Genomic DNA, 23,857 nt, shown 5'->3' on the forward strand with positions numbered 1-23,857 from the left:
ACACACGTGTCGATTATATAAGCATACAAATAAAATAAATGATAAACGTTACATGTTATTGGCGGTTCAAAGAAAAAACCTTGGGTAATGATATTTCTAGTCGCCCCTCTACACCATGCAATATCAACACTCCATTTCTAAGCCATAGTTATACACACGATCCAATATTGTTCTTGAAAACCTTTCAAACGTTCAGCATTAACAAAAATGTGGGATATGTCATTCACTTTCCTTTCAATAATTTGCATCATAAGCTCTGTTACATTCCTCAAAAGAAAATATTGATGTACTCTCTCAAATAATGTACATAAGCAGTCACCCATTATATTAATTAAACACTACAATTGTTATATAAGTAAAACACTACAACGGTTATATGAATTAAGTTTTAAGTGTTTCAGGAGAGAGTTTCTGGATATTTTTTGCCACACTGAATGACTGACTCAGAGAATTATTTTCTATATATTCGGGCCTGTTCCGGAAGTAAGTCACAACTTTGTTTACAAGGCCTTGTCGGTCTTTGTTCTCTCCCAGCAGCGAGTTGGAGATTTTGTTCAGGGTCTTCATGATGGATTTGGATTCTTTCAACTAATTTAGAAAAACCTTGGTAATTCCACAAACCTGAGATAGTTCAACTTCAACCCCCAAGGATTTGAGGGCTCTGGCAAGCGCAGGTATGAATCAGTCAGACCACAGTCACGTCGTCAGGGCTTCAAAATTGGCATTGTCATAATATTTAGGACAATCATAGAGACACTGATGCTGTCGCTGACTTCCGTGGCCTGTAGAACACCCGTTGTAGTTTTTTGTTGTGCTCCATGATCACAATCCCTAAAAGTGTTACAATGAAGGCCTTTATAGCATTTACAAAAACCAGGCTGAGTCCTCCGTCAAAAACGTCAGAACTCGAACTATAGGTTGCCTGGTCAGGTGGCGGAGTAGGCGGCAGCGTAATAGGTGAATAGGACAGTGGACTGTCTGGGGATTAGGGATTTAGGTCCCAATCCCTGTCCTGACCATCCCTTCATCCTTACTAAGGCACAGTGAATTAGGACTCTCCGTAATAGGAAAATAGGTGAAAAAAAAGGTATTTTCCAAGATTTCGATATGATGATTGGGATACATACACCGTCAGAGTCCTCTGACACCATAGCAGCCATTGTACTTTGAATGGTGCTCAAACTACTTTTGGCCTGTCCTTTTATTGCTGCATCGTTCCTTTGACAGAGGGGCGTGGCTTTTGAATTCAACTTTAACAATAGTAATTTGGCATTCTTGCATCAAAACCTTCAGGCTTCCGTTAGAAAGATGAAGAGGAAGTTCAGCACGACAACGGCCCAAAGCACACATCCAAATCCACAAAAGCATGGCTTCACCAGAAGAAGATTAAGGTTTTGGAATGGCCCAGCCAGTGCCCAGACCTATCCAATTGAACATCTGTGTGGTAATCTGAAGAGGGCTGTGCACAGGAGATGTCCTCTCAATCTGACAGATTTGGAGCGCTTTTGCAAAGAAGAGGGAGCAAATATTGCCACATCAAGATCTGCCATGCTAATAGACTCCTACCCAAAAAGAGTGCTGTAATAAAATCAAAAGGTGCTTCAACAAAGTCTTAGTTTGAGGGTTTACACAATTATGCAACCAGGTTATTGTGAGTTTTTTTGTTTTTTTTTCTCAAAGATTTCAGTTGGTTTTTCTATTGAATTGTTCACATTAAAGGTGGAAAGTTTAATTACAAAGTTCTGACATGATTTATCTTTGTCTCATTCTTTAATCCCACAAGAACCTGGCATTTTAACAGGTGTGTGTTTACTTTTTATATCCACTGTACTGTGTAAAACACTTATTACTCAAACATCCCTGGTCAACATCATAAAACCAACCCTCCCTAATAGACATCTGGGAAGTCCGGAAATGAAGTCTTTTAACCTTTGACATAATCGATAAAATATTAACCCTCATAATCACCTTTATCCCCAGTCACACCACTCAAAGGTCAAAGGTTAAGCCCTAAAGCCATAAATCAGACAATGTTTACAAAAAAGTACGATAAACAATGTCCTATTACTCTCTCTCTCTGTAGTCCATCCTCCCCAATTCAGAATTTGCACTTTTTGTAGTCGTGACACACCTTTTGAAGGAGCTATTGAATTTTCTGCTAACTCAAGGCCTGGTAACAAAAATGTGAAAAACTTAAAGCTGTGGATTTTAGTCCATCCTCCCACGATTTAGAATGTGCACTTTTTTCTGGACTGATGAAATCATCCGGAATGTTCGTCTGTGCAGTGCTCATTTCATGTCAGGCAAGGTCTCGTCCAGTGTTCATCACACATAGGCAAAATCAATTATGTACTTAAAAATAAAAATAACGATAAATTAATAACAGCAGCAGCCGCAATGCTGGCATTCTCAGAAGGTTATTTCACAATGGTAAACACCATTGACCAATGTTAGCAACATTAGCTAGTGGGTAAGCAGAATTAGCATGCAAACAAAGCAAATTGCTCATACTTAGACAGTTTAGCTTACATCACTCAGTATTTATGCAAGCACTTAATGAAGGAATGGGATATACAGTAATATTATATGTGATATGACATTTACTTGACAAAATAATTGAAGAAGGCGTCTGGATGATCCATATTCCTATACACCGATCAGCCATAACATTATGACCACTGACAGGTGTAGTGAATAACACTGATAATCACGTTATCATGGCACATATCAGTGGGTGGGAAATATTACGCAGCAAGTGAACATTGTCCTCAAAGTTGATGTGTAGCAGGAAAAATGGGCAAGTGTAAGGATCTGAGTGACTTTGACAAGGACCAAACAGTGATGGCTAGATGACTGGGTCAGAGCATCTCCAAAACTGCAACCCTTGTGGGGGGTGTTCCTGGTCTGCATTGGTCAGTACCTATCAAAAGTGGTCCAAGGAAGGACAAGCGGTGAACAGTAGTGATGGGCAGAACAACACTTTCCTAAATACAGAGACAATCGAAACATTTGTGGCGAGACTTTATGAAACACTTGAAACATTTACTTGACAGTGACATCTGCCAGTGAGAAATAAAAATCTGATGTTCATTGTCCATAGAGATGCATTTTCCCACATTAACAGAACATATTTCGTGGCTCAACAGTTTGGTGTGTGTGCTACTTGAAAAGAGAAAGTAAAATATGGGGTTCATATCCCGCTTGCCTTTCCAGCTTGCTTTTCAGTTAACCATTTCTCCATCATAATGTTTTGGATGATAAAGGCGTGTGGGTGAGAAGGGTTTCATTCCTATTCCTATTACTTTTGCAGTAAATGAGACATTATTTGAACAACAATAAATATTGCTAAAAAAATAACAAAGATCACCAGGATTCAAACCAGGGTAGCCTTGCCCAATAGACAGTGACACTACTTACTACACCACTAGTGAAACAGCCTTATAGGAAACGTTTCAATTTCAATTGCTAAACAGAGCTCAGTGTTTGAAAGTGACACCGAGCGCTCAGGCACCGGAGAATTGTGGAAACCTGTGCTTTGCAACAGGCACTTTAAAACTACTTTATACTAAACAGACTAATTTCAAACAATTGTCACACATCTAACTCTCACAATCTCTCATTCATCTCCTCACACATTTTTCTCTTGCAACAAATTGACACAATTCAAAGTTGTTGGTATTGCCACAAATTTCCAATGCCTGAGGCAGTCAAATATCTGACACTCAATCGACACTTTCGTTAAACATCTCGTGACAGTGTTTCAACATCTGCCATCAAGTGACCAGAAATGTTTCGGAACATTGTTTTCCAATTCAGTGTGTGTCGGTAGGGTGTCTAAAAGCTCGGAACAGTATCGAGCATGTGTGCATAGCAGCCCATCACTACTCAAGACATTGCTTCTGATGCAGTGAGTGTCGAAAGAACTGGAACAGCCCATCACTACTTTTCATGCTTTTTTTAAACAATGCATCCATTATAATGATTTGGATGATGAAGTCAGAGACATAGGATGCTCTAAATGAAATTAATAATTTAAAAACAATAAATGGTAAAGATTCATTTTGGGAGAAAATAAACAGAAATTGAACTTGTTTAGTTCCAAAGGAGAGTCTGTGACACTACCCACTGAGCGGCCGCTGAACTTCCCTAATGGCAGAATTAGCCTATTGAAATTGGTACTAAGGTGTTCAGTAAAGGCCGCAATGCGTAATGAAATAGTTACTGCCAAAGATGATTGGACATTTCTATTGTTACTAACAACTATGCTAACTTCCAAAGTCACAAAGTGAAGCCACTCATTCAAATGTGTTGGTATTGCACTTGGTTATCAAAACCTGAGTCAGTAAATTGTTTGTGACTTAACTACACAGGTTCCATTCAACAACATGTGACAGTGTTTCAACACCTGGCATCACGTGACAAAATAGGTTTTCAGAACAGGTCTCATAAGAGGTGTGACATGCACCATGTCATGTGGTCCAACAGAGAATGCAGGAAGATGAATTCTATGGCCGAGTCTTGTGATTGAGTGTTCATGATACTGAATCTAGGTTTTTGCTTATCTATATTTTGCCCAGGCTGTGATTGATGCAACGATGTTTGTGTGGTGTGAAACAATATACAGACTACAGAATTTGGTAGGGATTCTCCCAATACAGTTGTCATAAGGATGGAGATTTGGAGTGTATGGTTTAAAGTAATTCAGAATGTATTTGATTTCACTGATTTGAGTGGTAATGAAACTCTCTGCAATCATGTAACAAGTCCTTATGAATTATGATAGGCCTACTGTGCATTAGATAAATAAGTTGGCTAAAGTGGTTTCATATGTTTTGTTCAAATAACTGCAATTGGAAATTATACATTACTGAGGGGAATTGTGTTTCCATGGGCTTGTGCAATTAGATTTGTTTTTTTCTAAAGCCCTCATCATCCACCACAGAAAAGGGCTTGCAATCTTTCATAACCTTCTCCAGCAGTGCGGCATCAGTGCAGCAAGTGCTTGCTTGTCTCGCTGTAATGACAGATCAGGATATGGATATTTACTCTGAATCTCTCAATCTCACAACTCTCTCAACTTCATTCAGTGTTTTTGGTTTTGCCACTATGATTTTTACACCTAAGGCAGTGATGTATTTGAAGCGTAACCAGCACCGCTGTTTCGGCACCCAGCTTCACGTGACCAGAAGTGTTTCGGGAACACGTCTCGGAACATGTTTCGATGCAGTGAATGTCGAACCGATTAGAACAGCATAGAGTGTGTGTGTCAAGCAGCCCATCAGTAGTGAACAGACGACAGAGTCATAGGCGGCCAAGGCTCATTGATGCACGTAGGCAGCGTGTGGTCTGATATGACAAGCTACTATAGCTCAAATTGCTGAAAAAGTTAGTGCTGGTACAGATGGTGTCAGAACACACAGTGTATTGTAGTTTGTTGCGTATGGGCCTGTGTAGCCACAGACCAGTCAGGGTGCCCATGCTGACACCTGTCCACTACCGAAAGTGCCTACAATGGTCCCATGAGCATCAGAACTGGACCACGGAGCAATGGAAGAAAGTGGCAGACCATATGCACCCTTTCATGGAAATTGTGTTTCTTGATGGCATTGGCCTCTTTCAGCAGGATAATGCACCCTATCACAAAGCATCAGGAATGGTTTGAGGAACACCATATTCCCCAGATCTCAATCCAATCCAGCATCTGTGGAATGTGCTGGACAAACAGGTCTGATCCTTGGAGGCCCCACCTCAACTTACAGGACTTAAGGATCTGCTGCTAATGTCATGGTGCCAGATACCACAGCACACCTTCAGAGGTCTAGTGGAGTCCATTCCTCCATGGGTCAGGGCTGTTTTGGTTGTAAAGAGGTTACTGTCACTTTCTACCACAAAATACATCATCGCTGTTTACTAACACAAATATGGTCTATAGTGTAGTGTGTACAGTGGATTTAAAAAGTTTACACACCCCTGATAAAATGCCAGGTTTTTGTGATGTAAAAGAATGAGACAAAGATAAATCATGTCAGAACATTTTCCACTTTTAATGTGACCTATAATGTACAATTCAATTGAAAAACCGAAATCTTCGAGGGGTAAGAATTTAAAATAAAAACCTTACAATAACCAAGTTGCATAAGAGTGCATACCTCTTATAACTGGGGATGTGGCTGTGTTCCGAATTAACCAATCACATTCAAACTAAACTGGTCAAGTACTGGTTGTGTGGTACATGTGACAATCTCACGTATTCTTCATATGAATAGGCTATGGGATAGGGTGGCAAGACAGACCCCTTTTCTTACAAAGAAAAACATCCAAGCCCGGCTGAAGTTTGCAAAAACAAACATCAAGTCTCCCAAAAGCACATAAATGTGTTATGGTCTGATGAAAACAAGGTTTAACTTTTTATGTTTGGTGCAAAAACAACACTGCACACCACCCAAAGAACACCATACCCACAGTGAAGCATGGTGGTGCCAGCATCATGCTTTAGGGCTGTTTTTCTTCAGTTGGAACTTGGGCCTTAGTCAGGGAGGAGGAAATTATGAACAGTTCCAAATACCAGTCAATTTTGGCACATAAATTTCAGGCCTCCGATAGAAAACTGAAGATGAGGAGGAAGACCACCTCTCCGCACGACAACGACCCAAATCCACAAAAGCATGGCTTCACTAGAAGATTAACATTTTGGAATAGCCCAGCCAGAGCCCAGACCTGAATCCAATTGAACATCTGTGTGGTAATCTGAAGAGGGCTGTGCACAGGAGATGTCCTCTCAATCTGACAGATTTGGAGCGCTTTTGCAAAGAAGAGTTGGAAAATATTGCCATGTCAAGATGTGCCATGCTAATAGACTCCTACCCAAAAAGACTGAGTGCTGTAATAAAAGCAAAAGGTGCTTCAACAAAGTATTAGTATAAGGGTGTGCACACTTATGCAACCAGGTTATTGAGTTTTTTATTTTAAATGTTTTCCCCCTCAACGATTTGTTTGTTTTTCAATGTAATTGTTCGCTATATATGTCACATTAAAGGTGGAAAGGTTCATAAGAACCAGGCATTTTAACAGGTGTATGTAGAATTTTTATATACACTGTATGTAGTGTATAGTATGTAGTAATATTGACTTTTCATACTTTAGTTATACTAACTACACCTGCTTCATTAGAGATGTTAAATTCACTGATTAACACTTTACTGGAGGCCGGTAACAAATTTATTATTTCAGATCCACTTCCATCTCTGCGCTTTGGTGATGTTAATGTTAGTTACATTCAACAGATCCACACATGGCTTAAGGCATATTGTTTCTCTATCGGGATTCTGTGGACAATTTTTTCAGTCTTCCTGGACAGACCCAATCTATTCCTCCGGGACAAAATACACCTGAACAGGTATGGTTCCAGCATCCTCATCAAAGATGTCGCTGAGTCTTGCCTCAACTAGAGAATTGTATGCTTGACGCTGTGTAAATATGGAGGTTGTTACTCGGGACGGGTCACTCTTGCGTCAGAATCAATATTTGCAAAGTGTTGTTTGTAATGTTCCATCACAAATTAATTATAGAAATATATTTTGTATTCCTGTTTGTGTGCCTCAGAGACTGAGTCAGCCAGTGACAAAACATAATGAGGCCATGTGGGATAGTTAAGAGTAACTGAACTACAGTCCCTATACAAAATCCTGATTGTATTTTAAAACCTTTTAGTAGGACACTTTTTAAGGAGCTCAAGGGGCTTGGTTTCTTACTGTAATGAACACCGAGACCAGGGTTGTGTGGTTCCAATTGCAGAAACGCAGCTGTCGATTTATTGTTGTACAGGGAAGTAGGCAGGAGCAAAAACAGTAGAGACGGGCAGTCAGGTTCAGAAACCAGGAGATCAATCCACAAAGGCAAAGGTACAGGCAGGGATCGGCAGAGAGGAAGCAGGCAGGCAGGTCAGGATACCGGGTGATCAGTCCGCGAAGGCAACAGTACAGGCAGGGGTAGACGGTAGGAGAATCCAAGGACAGGCAGGTCAGGATACCGGGTGATCAGTCCACGAAGGCAACAGTACAGGCAGGGTTAGGCGGGAGGAGAATCCAAGGGGCAGGCAGACAGGTCAGGACGCAGGCTTCTGGATAACGAGATAGGACGGGAACGGAGAGAACAACAGGCTGGGCGTAAAAGGCAAACGCAATGAGCTATACAAACAGCTTGGCAGGTCCACTACAAACAATACCTCACACAGGAGTGGAGGCAGAGCACAGGCTAAATAGAGAGGTAAACAGGGTACAGGTGTTTCAGTTTTCCGGTGATTGGAATCTGGATTGTTCATGCGTATCGGGAAGTGAGAGTGTAATGGTGGCAGGTGAGGAGCGTGACGGGGAGGAGCTGGATCCGGAACGACACGAGAACCTCACACTTAAACTTTAATATTTGAAGCCTTTCGCCCATACTTGATTTTGTTAAAACTCTAGTGGAGCAAGCTAATCCTGATGTTCTCGATTTATCTGAGATTTGGTTAACTACAAACCCGATTCCAAAAAAGTTGGGACACTGTACAATTGTGAATAAAAACAGAAGGCAATGATGTGGTATTTTCAAATTTCAATATTTTATTCAGAATTCTACATAGATTACATATCAAATGTTTAAACTGAGAAAATGTATCACTTTAAGGAAAAAATAAGTTGATTTTAAATTTCATGGCATCAACACATCTCAAAAAAGTTGGGACAAGGCCATGTTTACCACTGTGTGGCATCCCCTCTTCTTTTTTATAAAAGACTGCAAACGTCTGGGGACTGAGGAGACAAGTTGCTCAAGTTTATGAATAGGAATGTTGTCCCATTCTTGTTTAATACAGGCTTCTGGTTGCTCAACTGTCTTAGGTCTTCTTTGTCGCACCTTCCTCTTTATGATGTGCCAAATGTTTTCTATGGGTGAAAGATCTGGACTGCAGGCTGGCCATGACATTGTAATTGATGCAGTATGTGGTCTGGCATTGTCATGTTGGAAAATGCAAGGTCTTCCCTGAAAGAGACGACGTCTGGATGGGAGCACATGTTGTTCTAGAACTTGGATATAACTGTCAGCATTGATGGTGCCTTTCCAGATGTGTAGGCTGCCCATGCCACACGCACTCATGCAACCCCATACCATCAGAGATGCAGGCTTCTGAACTGAGCACTGATAACAACTTGGGTTGTCCTTGTCCTCTTTAGTCCGGATGACATGGCGTCCCAGTTTTCCAAAATGAACTTCAAATTTTTATTTGTCTGACCACAGAACACTTTTTCACTTTGCCACAGTCCATTTTAAATGATCCTTGGCCCAGAGAAAATGCCTGCGCTTCTGGATCCTGTTTAGATAGGGCTTCTTTTTTGACCTATAGAGTTTTAGCCGGCAACAGCGAATGGCACGGTGGATTGTGTTCACGACAATGTTTTCTGGAAGTATTCCTGAGCCCATGTTGTGATTTCCATTACAGTATCATTCGTTTTCTGGCCTTGACCCTTACGCACAGAGATTGTTCCAGATTCTCTGAATCTTTGGATTATATTATGCACTGTAGATGATGATAACTTAAAACTCTTTGCAATTTTTCTCTGAGAAACTCCTTTCTGATATTGCTTCACTATTTTTCGCTGCAGCATTGGGGGAATTGGTGATCCTCTGCTCATCTTGACTTCTGAGAAACACTGCCACTCTGAGAGGTTCTTTTTTTACCCAATAATGTTGCCAATTGACATAATAAGTAGCAAATTTGTCCTCCAGCTGTTCCTTATCTGTACATTTAACTTTTACGGCCTCTTATTGCTACCTGTCCCAACTTTTTTGGAATGTGTGAGCTCTCATGAAATCCAAAATGAGCCAATATTTGGCATGACATTACAAAATGTCTCACTTTCAACATTCGATATGTTATCAAATATTCGATTTTGAATTAAATATAAGTTTGAGATTTGTAAATTATTCCATTTCTTTTTTACTCACAATTTGTACAGTGTCCCAACTTTTTTGGAATCGGGTTTGTAAGAGGATTAATGATAAAGATATAACGCGGGATGGAGACGATTTATTCAGAGCAGATAGATTGACTACAGTTGGTGGTATAGCGATTTATATAAAAAAAAAAATTCAAAACAAAACTTACAGCGGTTTAGACATTAATGGCTGTGTGTTGAGTTTTTTTTTAGGGGAAAGCAAATTTACACTGTTATACATGCTGTACACTCACTACTTTACATTGTAGCAAAGTGTCATTTCTTCAGTGTTGTCACATGAAAATATATAATCAAATATTTGCAACAATGTGAGGGGTGTACTCACTTTTGTGAGACACTGTACATTAGGAAACAATTGTAATGTTCAATTGTAGGTGTATACCGTCCACCCTCTGCAATTAAAAACATGCTCAGCCAGTTAACTTATCTAATAGCTTCCTTTATATCTTCTGAGATTATAACTTGTTGGATAGGGAAACACAAGATTCAGATTGTTAAAAAAAGTTCTGTACTGAGCTAAATTTTACACAGCTAATCACAAAGCCTATCAGGCTTAACTTAAATGTGCCTTTTAAGTCTACTCTGATTGATTATATTTTAACAAATGTACAGTTGTGTTCATAAGTTTGCATACCCTGGCAGAAATTGTGAAAATCTGCCATTGATTTTGAAAATGACTGATCATGCAAAAAAAAACTATTTTATTTAAGGATAGTTATCATATGAAGCCATTCATTATCACATGATAATGTTTTGTTTGGCTCCTTTTTAAATCATAATGATAACAGAAACCCCCAAATGGCCCTGATCAAAAGTGTACATACCCTTGAATGTTTGGCCTTGTTACAGACACGCAAGGTGACACACACAGATGAAAATGGCAACTAAATGTGAATTTCCCACACCTGTGGCTTTTTAAATTGCAATTAGTGTCTGTGTATAAATCATCAATGAGTTTGTTAGCTCTCACTTGGATGCACTGAGCAGGCTAGATACTGAGCCATGGGGAGCAGAAAAGAACTGTCAAAAGACCTATGTAACAAGGTATTGGGACTTAAGCGCTATGTTTGGAGAGGGGTTAACAAGGCCTATAGTGAACAGAATACCATCCCCACTGCGAAGCATGGTGGTGGCTCACTGAGTTTCTGGGGGTGTGTGAGCTCTAAAGGCAAGATGAATGCAGAATGTTATCAGAAAATGCTGGCAGACAATTTGCATTCTTCTGCATGAAAGGCTGAGCATGGGATGCTCTTGGACTTTCCAGCATGACAATGACCCAAAGCACAAGGTCAAGTTGACCCTCCGGTGGTTACAGCAGGAAAAGGTGAAGGTTCGGGTGTGACCATCAAACTTAATATCATTGAGCCACTCTGGGGAGATCTCAAACATGTGGTTCATGCAAGACAACCAGACTTTACATGACATGGAGGCATTTTCCCAAGACGAATGGGCAGCTATAGCACCTGCAAGATATCGGGGTCTCATAGACAACTATTGCAAAAGACTGCATGTTGTCATTGATGTTAAAGGGGGCAATACACTGTATTAAGAACTAAGAGTATGCAGACCTTTGAACAGGGGTCAGCTAGTTTTTTCCTTGTGGCCATGTTTTCTTTAAAGATTTTGCCATTCTGTTATGACCTACAGGTGAATCCCATAAGAAAAAAAAGGCATGTGTTTTGCCTGCTCACTCGTGTTTTCTTTACAAATGGTACATATATAATCAATTCTCCAAGGTTATGAAAACAGATTAAAGCTCTGACTGGCTAGCCGTTAGGCAACTACATAATGTATGTACTAAGTGTAACAGAAAAGTCAAATCTGACTACGACCTAACTTCCTTACTAGAATGTAATGGAAATTGAGCAAAATTTTGGAAAACAGTGAAATAATAAGAACAGCTCACACACCTCCTTACCAAAGAAATTAGACTTAGAGACTAGTCCTGTTACTGACAAGAATAGTATTGTTGATGCTTTTAATAGCCACATTATTAAAGCAAGAAACCTCTTCGAAAAACATTCTACTACTGTCTCACATTAGATTCAACTTTATTGTCCTTGAACAGTACAAAGAAATGCAGTTTGCACTTCTAACCAGAAGTGAAAACAGAGGAGTGCAGAAAAATGTTGGAAGGCAGGCAAGTACTTTTCAGCTTCCTCAAGAAGTACAGGTGCTGCCACACCTTTTTGACCAGGGCTGAGTTGTTGAGGGACTAGGAAAGGTCCTCGGAGATGTGGACACCCAGGAATTTGATCCTGGTCACACGTTTCACCTCAGTGCCATCGATGAGAACTGGGGCGTGACTGTAGCCTTTAGACTTCCTGTAATCCACAATGAGCTCCTTGGTTTTCTTTGCATTGAGGGCCAGATTGTTATCAGTGCACCATGCCGCCAGTCACTTGACCACCTCCCTGTCGGCTGACTCATCATTGTCAGTGATCAGGCCTACCACCGTGGTGTTGCCTGCGAACTTGACATTAATGTTGGAAATGTGTACAGGAACGCAGTCGTGGGTGAAGAGGGAGTACAAGAGGGGGCTCAGCACACAGCCTTGTGGAACACCAGTGTTCAGTATCAGGGTGAAGGAGGAGAAGTTGTCTAAAGCCCCATGTATGTAACTACCCCAGATCTTGTGTACTTAGAACCTTAGAACGGTTCCCCCTGTCATATATGCTGCGGTAGTTGCTGATCTCCCCTCTCTGGCAGAGTACAACATCTCTGGTATAGGTCTTATTACCTTTTTCTGAAGGAGCCATAGGGAGGCAAACTGGTAGGGATCCAGTGTTGGGGGGAAACATTAAGAAATTGAGAATTCCGCCTATACTGCACTTGCCCATTATAACTGCAATTTATGTGCACATATGTTGTCAGGACATGCACAGTGAAGGTATACTGTATGCAATACACATGGGAGACTATGAGGAATTCAGCAGAATATAGATTGGAAGAAAAGCATTAGCTAAAAGGAAAACTGAATGATCCACGAAACTAAGGCATCCACGCGCAATAGCGCATACTGACCACCCAGACAATCAATGTTTTATCAGTCATACATGATCGGATAACATTGCCAATAGCCTGGCTAAGGTTCTAAGAACCTAACAATTCATTTGGTACCGAACTGGAAGCTTTATCACAAGCACAGACCAAACAAGAGCTTACCTTGTGATGAGAAAAGTGGTCAACTTTCATATAAAGATGGCGACTCTGATGGTTGGATCGATAAAGGTAAGTCCCAGGCATCCAAAATATATGTCCTTATGATCGATTGAGTGTCTGGCTTCATTGCGAATTCAACTTTAGCCTCTGTTTGTCAGACTGTCAAACTGCTCTGTTTACTTACTTAGTAGCAGTGCCAGAAGGAGTTTGGACGCGCGCTGGGGAGGGGAGGTAGGGGGCCATGCCCATATAAGGTAGTGAGACCAAGATCAAAGATGCTATAGAGGGAAGATAGCAACTTCTGGAAAAAAATAAAATAATAAAAAATTAAAAATTGGTTCTAAAGGGTTCTAGGTTCTAGTACCCCAAATCTGGGGTACTTACATTTTTTTAAGCAGAAAACTTCAATGTTTTCCCTTAGACCATTCTCTGAAAATGAAGTGCTCGATGCTTTAATAACTATAAATGTTAGGAAATTGACAGGTCCTGATAAATTAGACCCATGCTTGCTGGTCAAGGCAACACCGTTTATCACGGGGGCAATATCACATATTTTTATCACATTTTGTCGACTAGGATCATTCCAATTATTTGGCAAAGTGCACCTCTACATGAATTGTCTTGCACAGATATTGGACTCACTTGTAAACATACAGCTGTGTTATTTTATTACTGAAAATAGAGTATTGAACAAATTTCAGTATGATTTTAGACCATGGCACAGTACTATTAATGTGACCATGTCAGTTGTAGATGTTGCTAAGGTCTTGGATACAAAAATAAGGTCTGGAAACATTGGTGTGGATACTTTTAAAATTACCAAACTAGACAATTTGGTTTTAGAATGTTACTTCATACAAATACAGTGGGGCAAAAAAGTATTTAGTCAGCCACCAATTGTGCAAGTTCTCCCACTTAAAAAGATGAGAGAGGCCTGTAATTGTCATCATAGGTACACTTCAACTATGAGAGACAAAATGAGAAAAAAAATTATCCAGAAAATCAAATTTTTAATGAATTTATTGGTAAATTCCTTTGTAAAATAAGTATTTGGTCACCTACAAACAAGCAAGATTTCTGGCTCTCACAGACCTGTAACTTCTTCTTTAAGAGGCTCCTCTGTCCTCCACTCGTTACCTGTATTAATGGCACCTGTTTGAACTTTTTATCAGTATAATAGACCCCTGTTCACCATCTCAAACAGTCACACTCCAAACTCCACTATGGCCAAGACCAAAGAGCTGTCAAAGGACACCAGAAACAAAATTGTAGACCTGCACGAGGCTGGGAAGACTGAATCTGCAATAGTTAAGCAGCTTGGTGTGAAGAAATCAACTGTGGGAGCAATTATAAGAAAATGGAAGACCTACAAGACCACTGATAATCTCCCTCGATCCAGGGCTCCATGTAAGATCTCACTCTCTGCAAAATGATCACAAGAACGGTGAGCAAAAATCCCAGAACCACACAGGGGGACCTATTGAATGACCTGCAGAAAGCTGGGACCAAAGTGACAAAGCTTACCATCAGTAACACACTACGCCGCCAGAGACTCAAATCCTGCAGTGCCAGACGTGTCCCCCTACTTAAGCCAGTACATGTCCAGGCCCGTCTGAGGTTTGCTAGAGAGCATTTGGAAGGCCCAGAAGAGGATTGGGAGAATGTCATATGGTCAGATGAAATCAAAATATCACTTTTTGGTAAAAACTCAACTTGTCGTGTTACATACCTTCTGTGAATCATGGGGGTGGAAACATGCTTTGGGGCTGTTTTTCTGCAAAGGGACCAGGACGACTGATCCGTGTAAAGGAAAGAATGAATTGGGCCATGTATCGTGAGATTTTGAGTAAAATCCTCCTTCCATCAGCAAGGGCATGGAAGATGAAACGTGGCTGGGTCTTTCAGCATGACAATGATCCCAAACATATTGTCATGCTTCTTATGAAGGAGTGGCTTCGTAAGAAGCATTTCAAGGTCCTGGAGTGGCCTAGCCAGTCACCAGATCTCAACCCCATAGAAAATCTTTGGAGGGAGTTGAAAGTCTGTGTTGCCCAGCGACAGCCCCAAAACATCACTGCTCTAGAGGAGATCTACATGGAGGAATGGGCCAAAATTCCAGCAACAGTGTGTGAAAATCTTGTGAAGACGTACAGAAAACGTTTGACCTCTGTCATTGCCAACAAAGGGTATATAACAAAGTATTGAGATTAACTTTTGTTATTGACCAAATACTTATTTTCCACCATCATTTACCAATAAATTCATAAAAAATCCTACAATGGGATTTTCTGGATTTTTTTCCCTCTTTTTGTCTCTCATAGCTAAAGTGTACCTATGATGAAAATTACAGGCCTCTCTCATCTTTTTAAGTGGGAGAACTTGCACAATCGGTGACTGACTAAATACTAAATACTAATTCATGTTCATCTGCCCTCACTATGCATTTGTGTACACAACTATGCTGAGAGGTATACACTCTCCCATTGAGGAACCAAGACAGGAGATGCCTTAGTGTTTTTAATGGAAGCCGTGTGAAACTGTAAAAGTACAGAAAAATGTGTTTCAATCTCGTGCCCACAGAATATTTACACATGAAATAACTCAAATGTACAAACAAATACAGGTTAGCTATAGTGAATTTTTATTTGACCAATAGGTTTCTTCTGGCTGGGAATGACATAAGTGACAAAACACGATAAGATATTGTGCTGGAGATACAAATGAATAACATAACTATTTCAGTTTTTTTCGCATTTATATGAAAAAATGCCATGTTCAACATTATTCCTACCCCTTGAAATTGTTGCAATTTTTTTGAGGAAATGCAAGTTTCTATACCATTTACAATAGTCTTGTAATTTCCACCATGAGAGAGCATTCTAATCACCTATAAATTGTGAACAGCTGAACAGCAGTAGTATTCTATTCAGTTACTAGTCAACTGCAAGTCATGGCTAAAAACAGAAATAGTTACGCTATTCATTTGTCTCCAGCACAAATGTTTTGTCACTTGTTTATGTAATTTCCAGCCAAAAGAAACTATTGGTAAAAAATACTTTTTGGCTTAACTGTACATGTAATTGAACCACCATGTTCAACATTAAGAATTACACATGTTGACCACTGCAGACACAGAACTATGACATCAAGAATTCCAATCAAGATATAGATCAAATCTATCATACTAGCTCATATTACCAACTTAGGTAAACAGACTAAGGTAAGTATTACAGCATGACATGCCTATCCAGCATTCAACTAACCCCAAGCTAGCATGCAAAAAACTGGTGAGTAAACATCTCAAAATGTTCAAATGCTCAAAATATAAAAACTTCTGGGATCTAGAAACAGAATATTCAAAGATTACGCTTCATAGGGTTCATAATCTAAATAAAGATGTTCACAGATGCAACTTAGCTGCATTCCCCGGTGTCATCATCATCTTCCGCTTATCCGGGGCCGGGTCGCAGGGGCAGCAGTCTCCCTAGACACTTCCTCCAGCTCTTCCAGGGGGACACTGAGGCGTTCCCAGGCCAGCTGGGAGACATAGTCCCTCCAGCGTGTCCTAGGTCTTCCCCGGGGTCTCCTCCCGGTGGGACAGGACCGGAACACCTTCCCAGGAAGACGTTCCGGAGGCATCCGAAACCGATGCCCAAGCCACCTCAGCTGACACCTCTCGATGTGGAGGAGCAGCGGCTCTACTCTGAGCTCCTCCCGGGTGACCTAGCTTCTCACCCTATCTCTAAGGGATCGCCCAGCCACCCTGCGGAGCCTGTATCCGGGATCTTGTCCTTTCGGTCCTTTCGGTCATGACCCAAAGCTCATGACCATAGGTGTGCTTTTCAACAAAATTTTGACTTATTTGATAGAAGCTAAGTTCTATTACAGTACTGACCATTAGAGGGCATCGGACCCTGTGTTCAGGGCAGAATACATGTCTTTGTTCAGAGCCAAAATGTCAAATGACTAAAATGGGCTAAGATAAACTCAGCCTTGTTGCCAACACTGCCAGGGACAAGGTATTACATATGGGTTGTGCAGGGAGCGAAAACAGGAATATAAACTAACATATTTCATGTTTCATATTTTACAGAGCTGAAACACACAGGATGAAAACAAGATAATTTTTTTGATTGTTATATAATAAACCTTCCTCAGAAATCTGAAGAACAACTTTACAGAACTTTATTTGTTTCCATAGACTTATTTTAGACAATACTGCCACTTAACAAGTGGTCAGTTCTAGCTACCGCAGAAGGGACTGTCATTGCCAGGCTCATATTTTTGCTTGGCAATGATAGAAAGTACGTAAAGTTAATGAGTTCAACAAACAGTACTACACAAGAAAGACTCCAGAAATTATATGTATTACTTGTAAGTTGAACAGGAGTTGTCAAGCTAAGAATGAAGCACCACTCCACAACTCAGCACACTACCACTTCTCACGAGACCACTCATCACACCTTTACCATAGCAAACATCTCAACACCACAACACCCACCATAATGATGCGCAAACACATCACGGTGTGGCCCTGCTAGCAAACACATGCTTAGCATGGAGACTTGAGCATCCCTTCTTGCTGAGTAAATTTCATTCAGATGGTGCTGCATGTGAGATGTGGCACTTTGTCATTATTGTAGCTTTTGATGGCCAGTTTTTGCTAAAGGTAGATGAAGACAACCATATATTCCTAAATTCCTGTACCATATTGTAGCAAAAAGAAGCAAACCTGTGCTCATGCTCATAGTCTGTGTATCACACCAGTGCTTCTCAGGGCAATGTTGTAAGTTTTGGTCTAATGTATTTCTACGGTAATAATGAGATTATTGTGGATTTCATTTTAACAAGTGTGTGGACTGGCTTTTGCATTCCATGCTCTGGCCAGGTGGCTGATAGATACTAGACTGCAATAACGTATGATGTCCACGATTCTGCTCAAACTTTCAAATAATCATCACACGCACGCACACACTTTAGACAGACATTTTTAGATGGTTCTGCCTCAGAGCTGGGATCACAGGGCTAATATTATAACTCTTGTCAAAAAAGAACATCTGTCCAAACACACACATTCCACAGCTTGGGCATATCGACAATACTTTCACAGGCAATATCTGACATTTTCCTGCAAGTTGGAGGCTAACCAGTCAGGCCTTTAGAGAATGTTACTTATCCCATTCTCTTTCATCTTCTTTTTACATCTCTCATTCTTACCTGTCTTGCAGCACTTTTAGGTCTGTATATCCACACAATGCCAGGCCCCAGAGGCTGTATGCCCCCCAGTTCCAAAACACATGATTTCTATTAGCACGGTGTCTGTCCTGTTTGTAGGTCACAAAAAAATGTAATAGCTATACAGGTGAAGACAGACATGTGTTGTTTACACACAAACACAATTCAATGTACAGATAAGGTATACTGCCTGTAGATTGCGGAGGCTTCCTGAAAAGCCGTGAATCCATTCTCCGCAAACTTAAGGTGAGTCTGCATGTAGCCCTGTACATTTCACCTAGCTATGCCAACTCCTTGCGTTGGCCAAACATTTAACCCACACCCTGTATCTGAGTATTTCTACAATGCAAATACATTGTAACCGTTCTGGGTTAGGCCAAGAAAAGGACAACGCTAAGTTCTGAAAATATGGCATTGGCTTTGATACTGCATTTGGTTAGAGATGATCCTATTAAGGATGAATTTGTTCTGTACAACACTCCTCATTCCATTTAAATAAATGCAGTCTCTGATAAAGTGTGTTGTGAACATTAGAGAAGCAAAATAATTCAGCTTATAAGAATAAGAAAGGCCACTAGAACTGACACAGGTACTCACAATGCCATGCAGTGAGGTGCTGGTGATATTTTCTTTTTTTGTGTTATTGAACTTTTTTCGGGAGCATCCAGATACCCTTAGGGTGTACATTACCTGTGTTGCCAAATATCTACATGGATGACAAGTGTGTATGTGTTTCCAGCAATGTTTTGAGGTATTTTCAAGGGTCAGTTATAGGGTGTAAAAGTTAGTAAGGACAGAGGTTGGGATAAGCAGTAAGCAGCATACCACTGATCAGAAAAATAAGGGAACAATTGAAAAACAAATTGGGGCACAATGAATGAAGATCTAAATCTTTACTGTACATTGTGTAATTCATTGAGAACAAAATGACGTAACAATGGTCAATTAAAAACAAAATCACCAACTGAAAATCAAAGTAAACGGTTGAAATCACAGGCTAGTCCAACTTGAATTTCATCACGGCAACTCATTATGTGACTCTGTAATGTGTATGGCCCCCACATGCCTGTATGCGCTCCCGATAACGTCTAGGCATGTTCCTGATGAGACAGCGGATGGTGTCCTGAGAGTGTCCCAGAGGTTCTCAGTTGAAATCAGGCCTGGAGAATGTGAGGGCCAGTCAATGGCATCAATGCCTTTGTCATCCAGCAACTGCTTATATACTCTGGCCCCATGAGGCCGGGCATTGTCCTGCACGGGGAGGAACCCAGGGCCCACTGCATCAGCGTAAGGTCTGACAATGGGTCTGAGGATTTCATCCCGGTAGCTAACAGCAGTCAGGGTACCTTTCTTTAGCACATGGAGGTCCATGCGGCCTTCCAAGGATATTCCTCCACAGACCATCACTGACCCACTGCCAAACCAGTCATGCTGGATGATGTTGCCTGCAGCATAACATTCATCATGGCGTATCCAGACTCTTTCACATGTCACATGTGCTCACTATGAACCTGTGAAGAGAACAGGGTGCCAATAGCGAACTTACCAAATCTGGTGTTCTCTGGCAAATGCCAATTGTACTGCACGGTTCTGGGCTGTGAGCACAGGTCACACTAGAGGACGTCAGGCCCTCATTTCACTCTCCTCATGTAATGGCCTGTCTCCTGGTATCTCCTCCACACTTTAGAGACTACTGGGTGACACAGCAAACCTTCTTGTGAAGGCACACATGGATGTGCCATCCTGGAAGTGCTGGACTGTCTGTGCAACCTGAATGGGCTGCAGGTGCCGCCTCATGCTACGAGTAGTGACAAAGATACTAGGAATATGCAAAACTAGAAAATAACCAGTCAGAAAGAACAAGGAGAAAGCAAGGAGACCACCACCTGCAAAACCATTCCTTTTTAGGGGGTTGCTGTTGCAACTCCAGGGCACATGTTGTCATCTTCATTTGTACCAAAACAGGTGACAATTATTCATAATCGCTTATGCTTCCTAAATGGACAGATTGATATCCTTGAAGTTTAACTGACTTGGTGTTATACTGTATAGCATAGCATCATCTTCCGCTTATCCGGGGCCAGATATACTGTGATGATTACATTATTTTTTTAGCAGTGTATTTCTAATCAGACTTTTAGGCTCTTGGCTTCATATGAATCTCCTGAGAACTGTGAGTGTTGTGAAGGCAGGGTTGTGTTTTCCAGCTAGATTCGATTGCAGGAAAGAGTATTGCTTGAAACTAATAAGCCTCTTTCGCTCCCTCTTTCTCTCCATTCTATACAGCGTCTGGTGGAAGCAGCAGAAGAAGCCCACCTGCAGCACGAAGAGGACCCTGACCTGCAGGTGTGTAATGACAACATTTGTTATAGTATTTCCTTCTTTAATTGACTGGGTTAGTTCTTTGACCTTAGCTTGATGGGCTAACAAGGTGTTTTGTTGCACAGAATCAACATTTCGAGTTAGGCGATGTAGGGTTCAACGACAGGAATTATGTTAAAATGTATGAGAAACAAATACTATTACTTACCGATTTATTGCAGAGATATAATCTTTGATCACCAGGAGAAAAGTTTATGTACGGATATGTTTTGAAAAATATACCCAGAAGACAGTCGCTGTTGGGCCATAGCTTGGTTTAATAAAAAGAAGTGTAGGGAAAAACATTAGCAATCTCATTCATGTCCGTTTCACTTCACTGGCTAACCCTCTTTTCTTTTCTAAAAATACACCTCGGGTGCAAGCCCAGAAAGACACATAATCTGGCCTTGTGTGTGCCACTTTTAAATTAAACTGTTGGCATATGAACTGCACGTACACATACACACACACACTTTCAGACATATCTGCATTCGCAGTCCAACACAGCTTTTTCCTCGACCCTAGCTTTAGTTATGCTTCAAATCCTTTTGAGCGGCTTTGGCAGGGTGAGAAGCGTTTTAGTGTGTGTCTGTATGCAGTCTTGTAAGAGTCTCAGCAATTCTTACAGGCGCACAGTGTGTTGCCTCCAGATTGCAGGCCTGTCTACAAACCAAGGCAAATCAACTAGCAAGGCATTGCTTTGTGTCAGAGGCCATTGGCAGCTTGCCGGTGTGGAGTAGGATGTGCTTCCTGTACTTATAAGTGTTTAGATTTTTAACAGCTGAAGGGTTAAGTTTAGGATAGTCTTACAATGTCATACCTATTAATACATGGTAAAAAATACAAATGTTAGATGTTAATGTTAGAATTGGATCTAGTTTTGGGTTGAGCACTGCTGCAGACCATGTGCACCCTTTCATGGTAACTGTATTCCCTGATGGCATTGGCATCTTTCAGCAGGATAAGGTACCCTGCCGCAAAGCAAAAATGGTTCAGGGATGGTTTGAGGAACACAAGAACGAGTTCAAGGTGTTGACTTGGCCTCCAAATTCGCCAGAACTCAATCCAATCCTGCATCTGTAAGATGTGCTGGACAAACAGGTCTGATCCATGGAGGCCACACCTTGCAACTTACAGGACTTAAAGGATCTGCTGCTAATGTCTTGGTGCCAGATACCTTCAGAGGTCTAGTGGAGTCCATGCCTTGACAGGTCAAATTGGGACCCACACAATGTTAGGCAGGTGGTCATAATGTTATGGCTGATTGGTATATAACATAATAATGGGAAAGGAATGCAACCCTGGACTTTTGACCCTTTCATCTGGATATCCCTCATTTTCTACAGAAGCAACACATTTCATGCTGTTGTGATATGATCTAGTAAGAGGTTAACCTCTTTCTTTTTGGTTAGAATTCTCTTGGGGACTGTATCACAAAGTCCAGGGAAGCAGTAGCTAGCTGCACTGGTTTATGGGTGTAGTTGTTTCACTGAGATGAGCTCAGTAAAGCGAGTCCTGTTGTTTCAGTTTAATGGCATGGCCAGAGGGCTGACAGTCTGATTGCCTGCTTCTCTCTTTATATCCTTGAAAACAATAAATCGTAAATGTGTTTTTATCTGAGTTCAACTACTGCAGTATGTTTCACATCTGTGTTTGAATTTCTAAAGCTGGGTACTTCCTGCATTTCAAATTGCCCTTTGAATGTCTGAGGAAAATGTTGTTCTTCCTATGCTGCAAATGTCCCTTTTCATCAGGTTCTGCATACTGAGTAATATCCTGCTCTGTTAACTACCAAAAAACTGCAGACAACCTAGATCTTCTTTAAACCATTAATATATATATGTATATATAGTGTATGTGTGTATGTGTGTATGTGTGTGTATATATGTGTATGTGTGTGTATATATGTGTATGTGTGTGTATATATGTGTATGTGTGTGTATGTGTGTATGTGTGTGTGTGTATGTGTATGTGTGTATGTGTGTATGTGTGTATGTGTGTATGTGTGTATGTGTGTATGTGTGTATGTGTGTATGTGTGTGTATGTGTGTATGTGTGTATGTGTGTATGTGTGTATGTGTGTATGTGTGTATGTGTGTATGTGTGTATGTGTGTATGTGTGTATGTGTGTATGTGTGTATATGTGTATGTGTGTATGTGTGTATGTGTGTATGTGTGTGTATGTGTGTGTATGTGTGTGTATGTGTGTGTATGTGTGTGTATGTGTGTGTATGTGTGTGTGTGTGTATATGTGTGTGTATATGTGTGTGTATATGTGTGTGTATATGTGTGTGTATATGTGTGTGTGTGTGTGTATATGTGTGTGTGTATATGTGTGTGTGTATATGTGTGTGTGTGTGTATATGTGTGTGTGTGTGTATATGTGTGTGTGTGTGTATATGTGTGTGTATATGTGTATATGTGTATGTGTATATGTGTATGTGTATATGTGTATATGTGTATGTGTGTATGTGTATATGTGTATGTGTATATGTGTATGTGTATATATGTGTATGTGTATATGTATATTCTTTGGACCGTAAACCAGATCCGGGTTTGGGGAAGCTCTCTCTTCCATTTTCCTCCCTTCTGCCTGCATCTTTGCTCTTGCAAACATCTTGAATCTGCGGAGAATTTTTATGTTTGACACTTGAACTGAAATTGTAATACTCTCTATAGATATTAAATTCATTTGTTACATTAATTCACTGACTATTTGGAATTAATCAAAAACTGGTCAAAATCCAGTTCCTTCAAGTGTGATAAGGAGCAGACCAAAGTGTGCTTTGGAGGACACACCTTTAACTCGCCAAAGGCTGTTTGGAGTTTCTGTGAAGGGACAAGGCCTTAACAGATAATTGGATTTAATTAAATTGGAAGTAATTTACAAAACAAACATACATTTGGCTATCATTTTATTTGTTAGGGAAACACCATTAATCATTGTGATTACTGTTCTACGAAGAAAGCAAGTCTCCACCCTCACAAAAGGAAACTTTCAGCCCAATCACTCCTTTTCACAAATATAAAATGTTGACCCAATGGCCTTGGAATCTAGTTAAATGTATTAATTTGCAGACACTCTTGGAATCACCGTCCCAGTTTAA

General features: G+C 40.6%; 1 protein-coding gene across 2 annotated transcripts in view; it reads left to right on the top strand.

Moving 5' to 3' along the window:
• The window catches only part of cacna2d3a (calcium channel, voltage-dependent, alpha 2/delta subunit 3a), a 691,437-nt gene that overhangs the window by 183,395 nt on the left and 484,185 nt on the right, over positions 1–23,857 (top strand). For both annotated transcript variants that reach the window (XM_034295715.1, XM_034295716.1), the window contains exon 4: positions 20,676–20,735. In XM_034295715.1, the coding sequence (XP_034151606.1) occupies positions 20,676–20,735 (60 nt within the window). The remainder of the gene's footprint in view (positions 1–20,675; positions 20,736–23,857) is intronic.

The sequence above is a fragment of the Esox lucius genome, chromosome 12, assembly GCF_011004845.1.
Source record: "Esox lucius isolate fEsoLuc1 chromosome 12, fEsoLuc1.pri, whole genome shotgun sequence".
In the NCBI taxonomy this organism is placed as follows: Eukaryota; Metazoa; Chordata; class Actinopteri; order Esociformes; family Esocidae; genus Esox; species Esox lucius.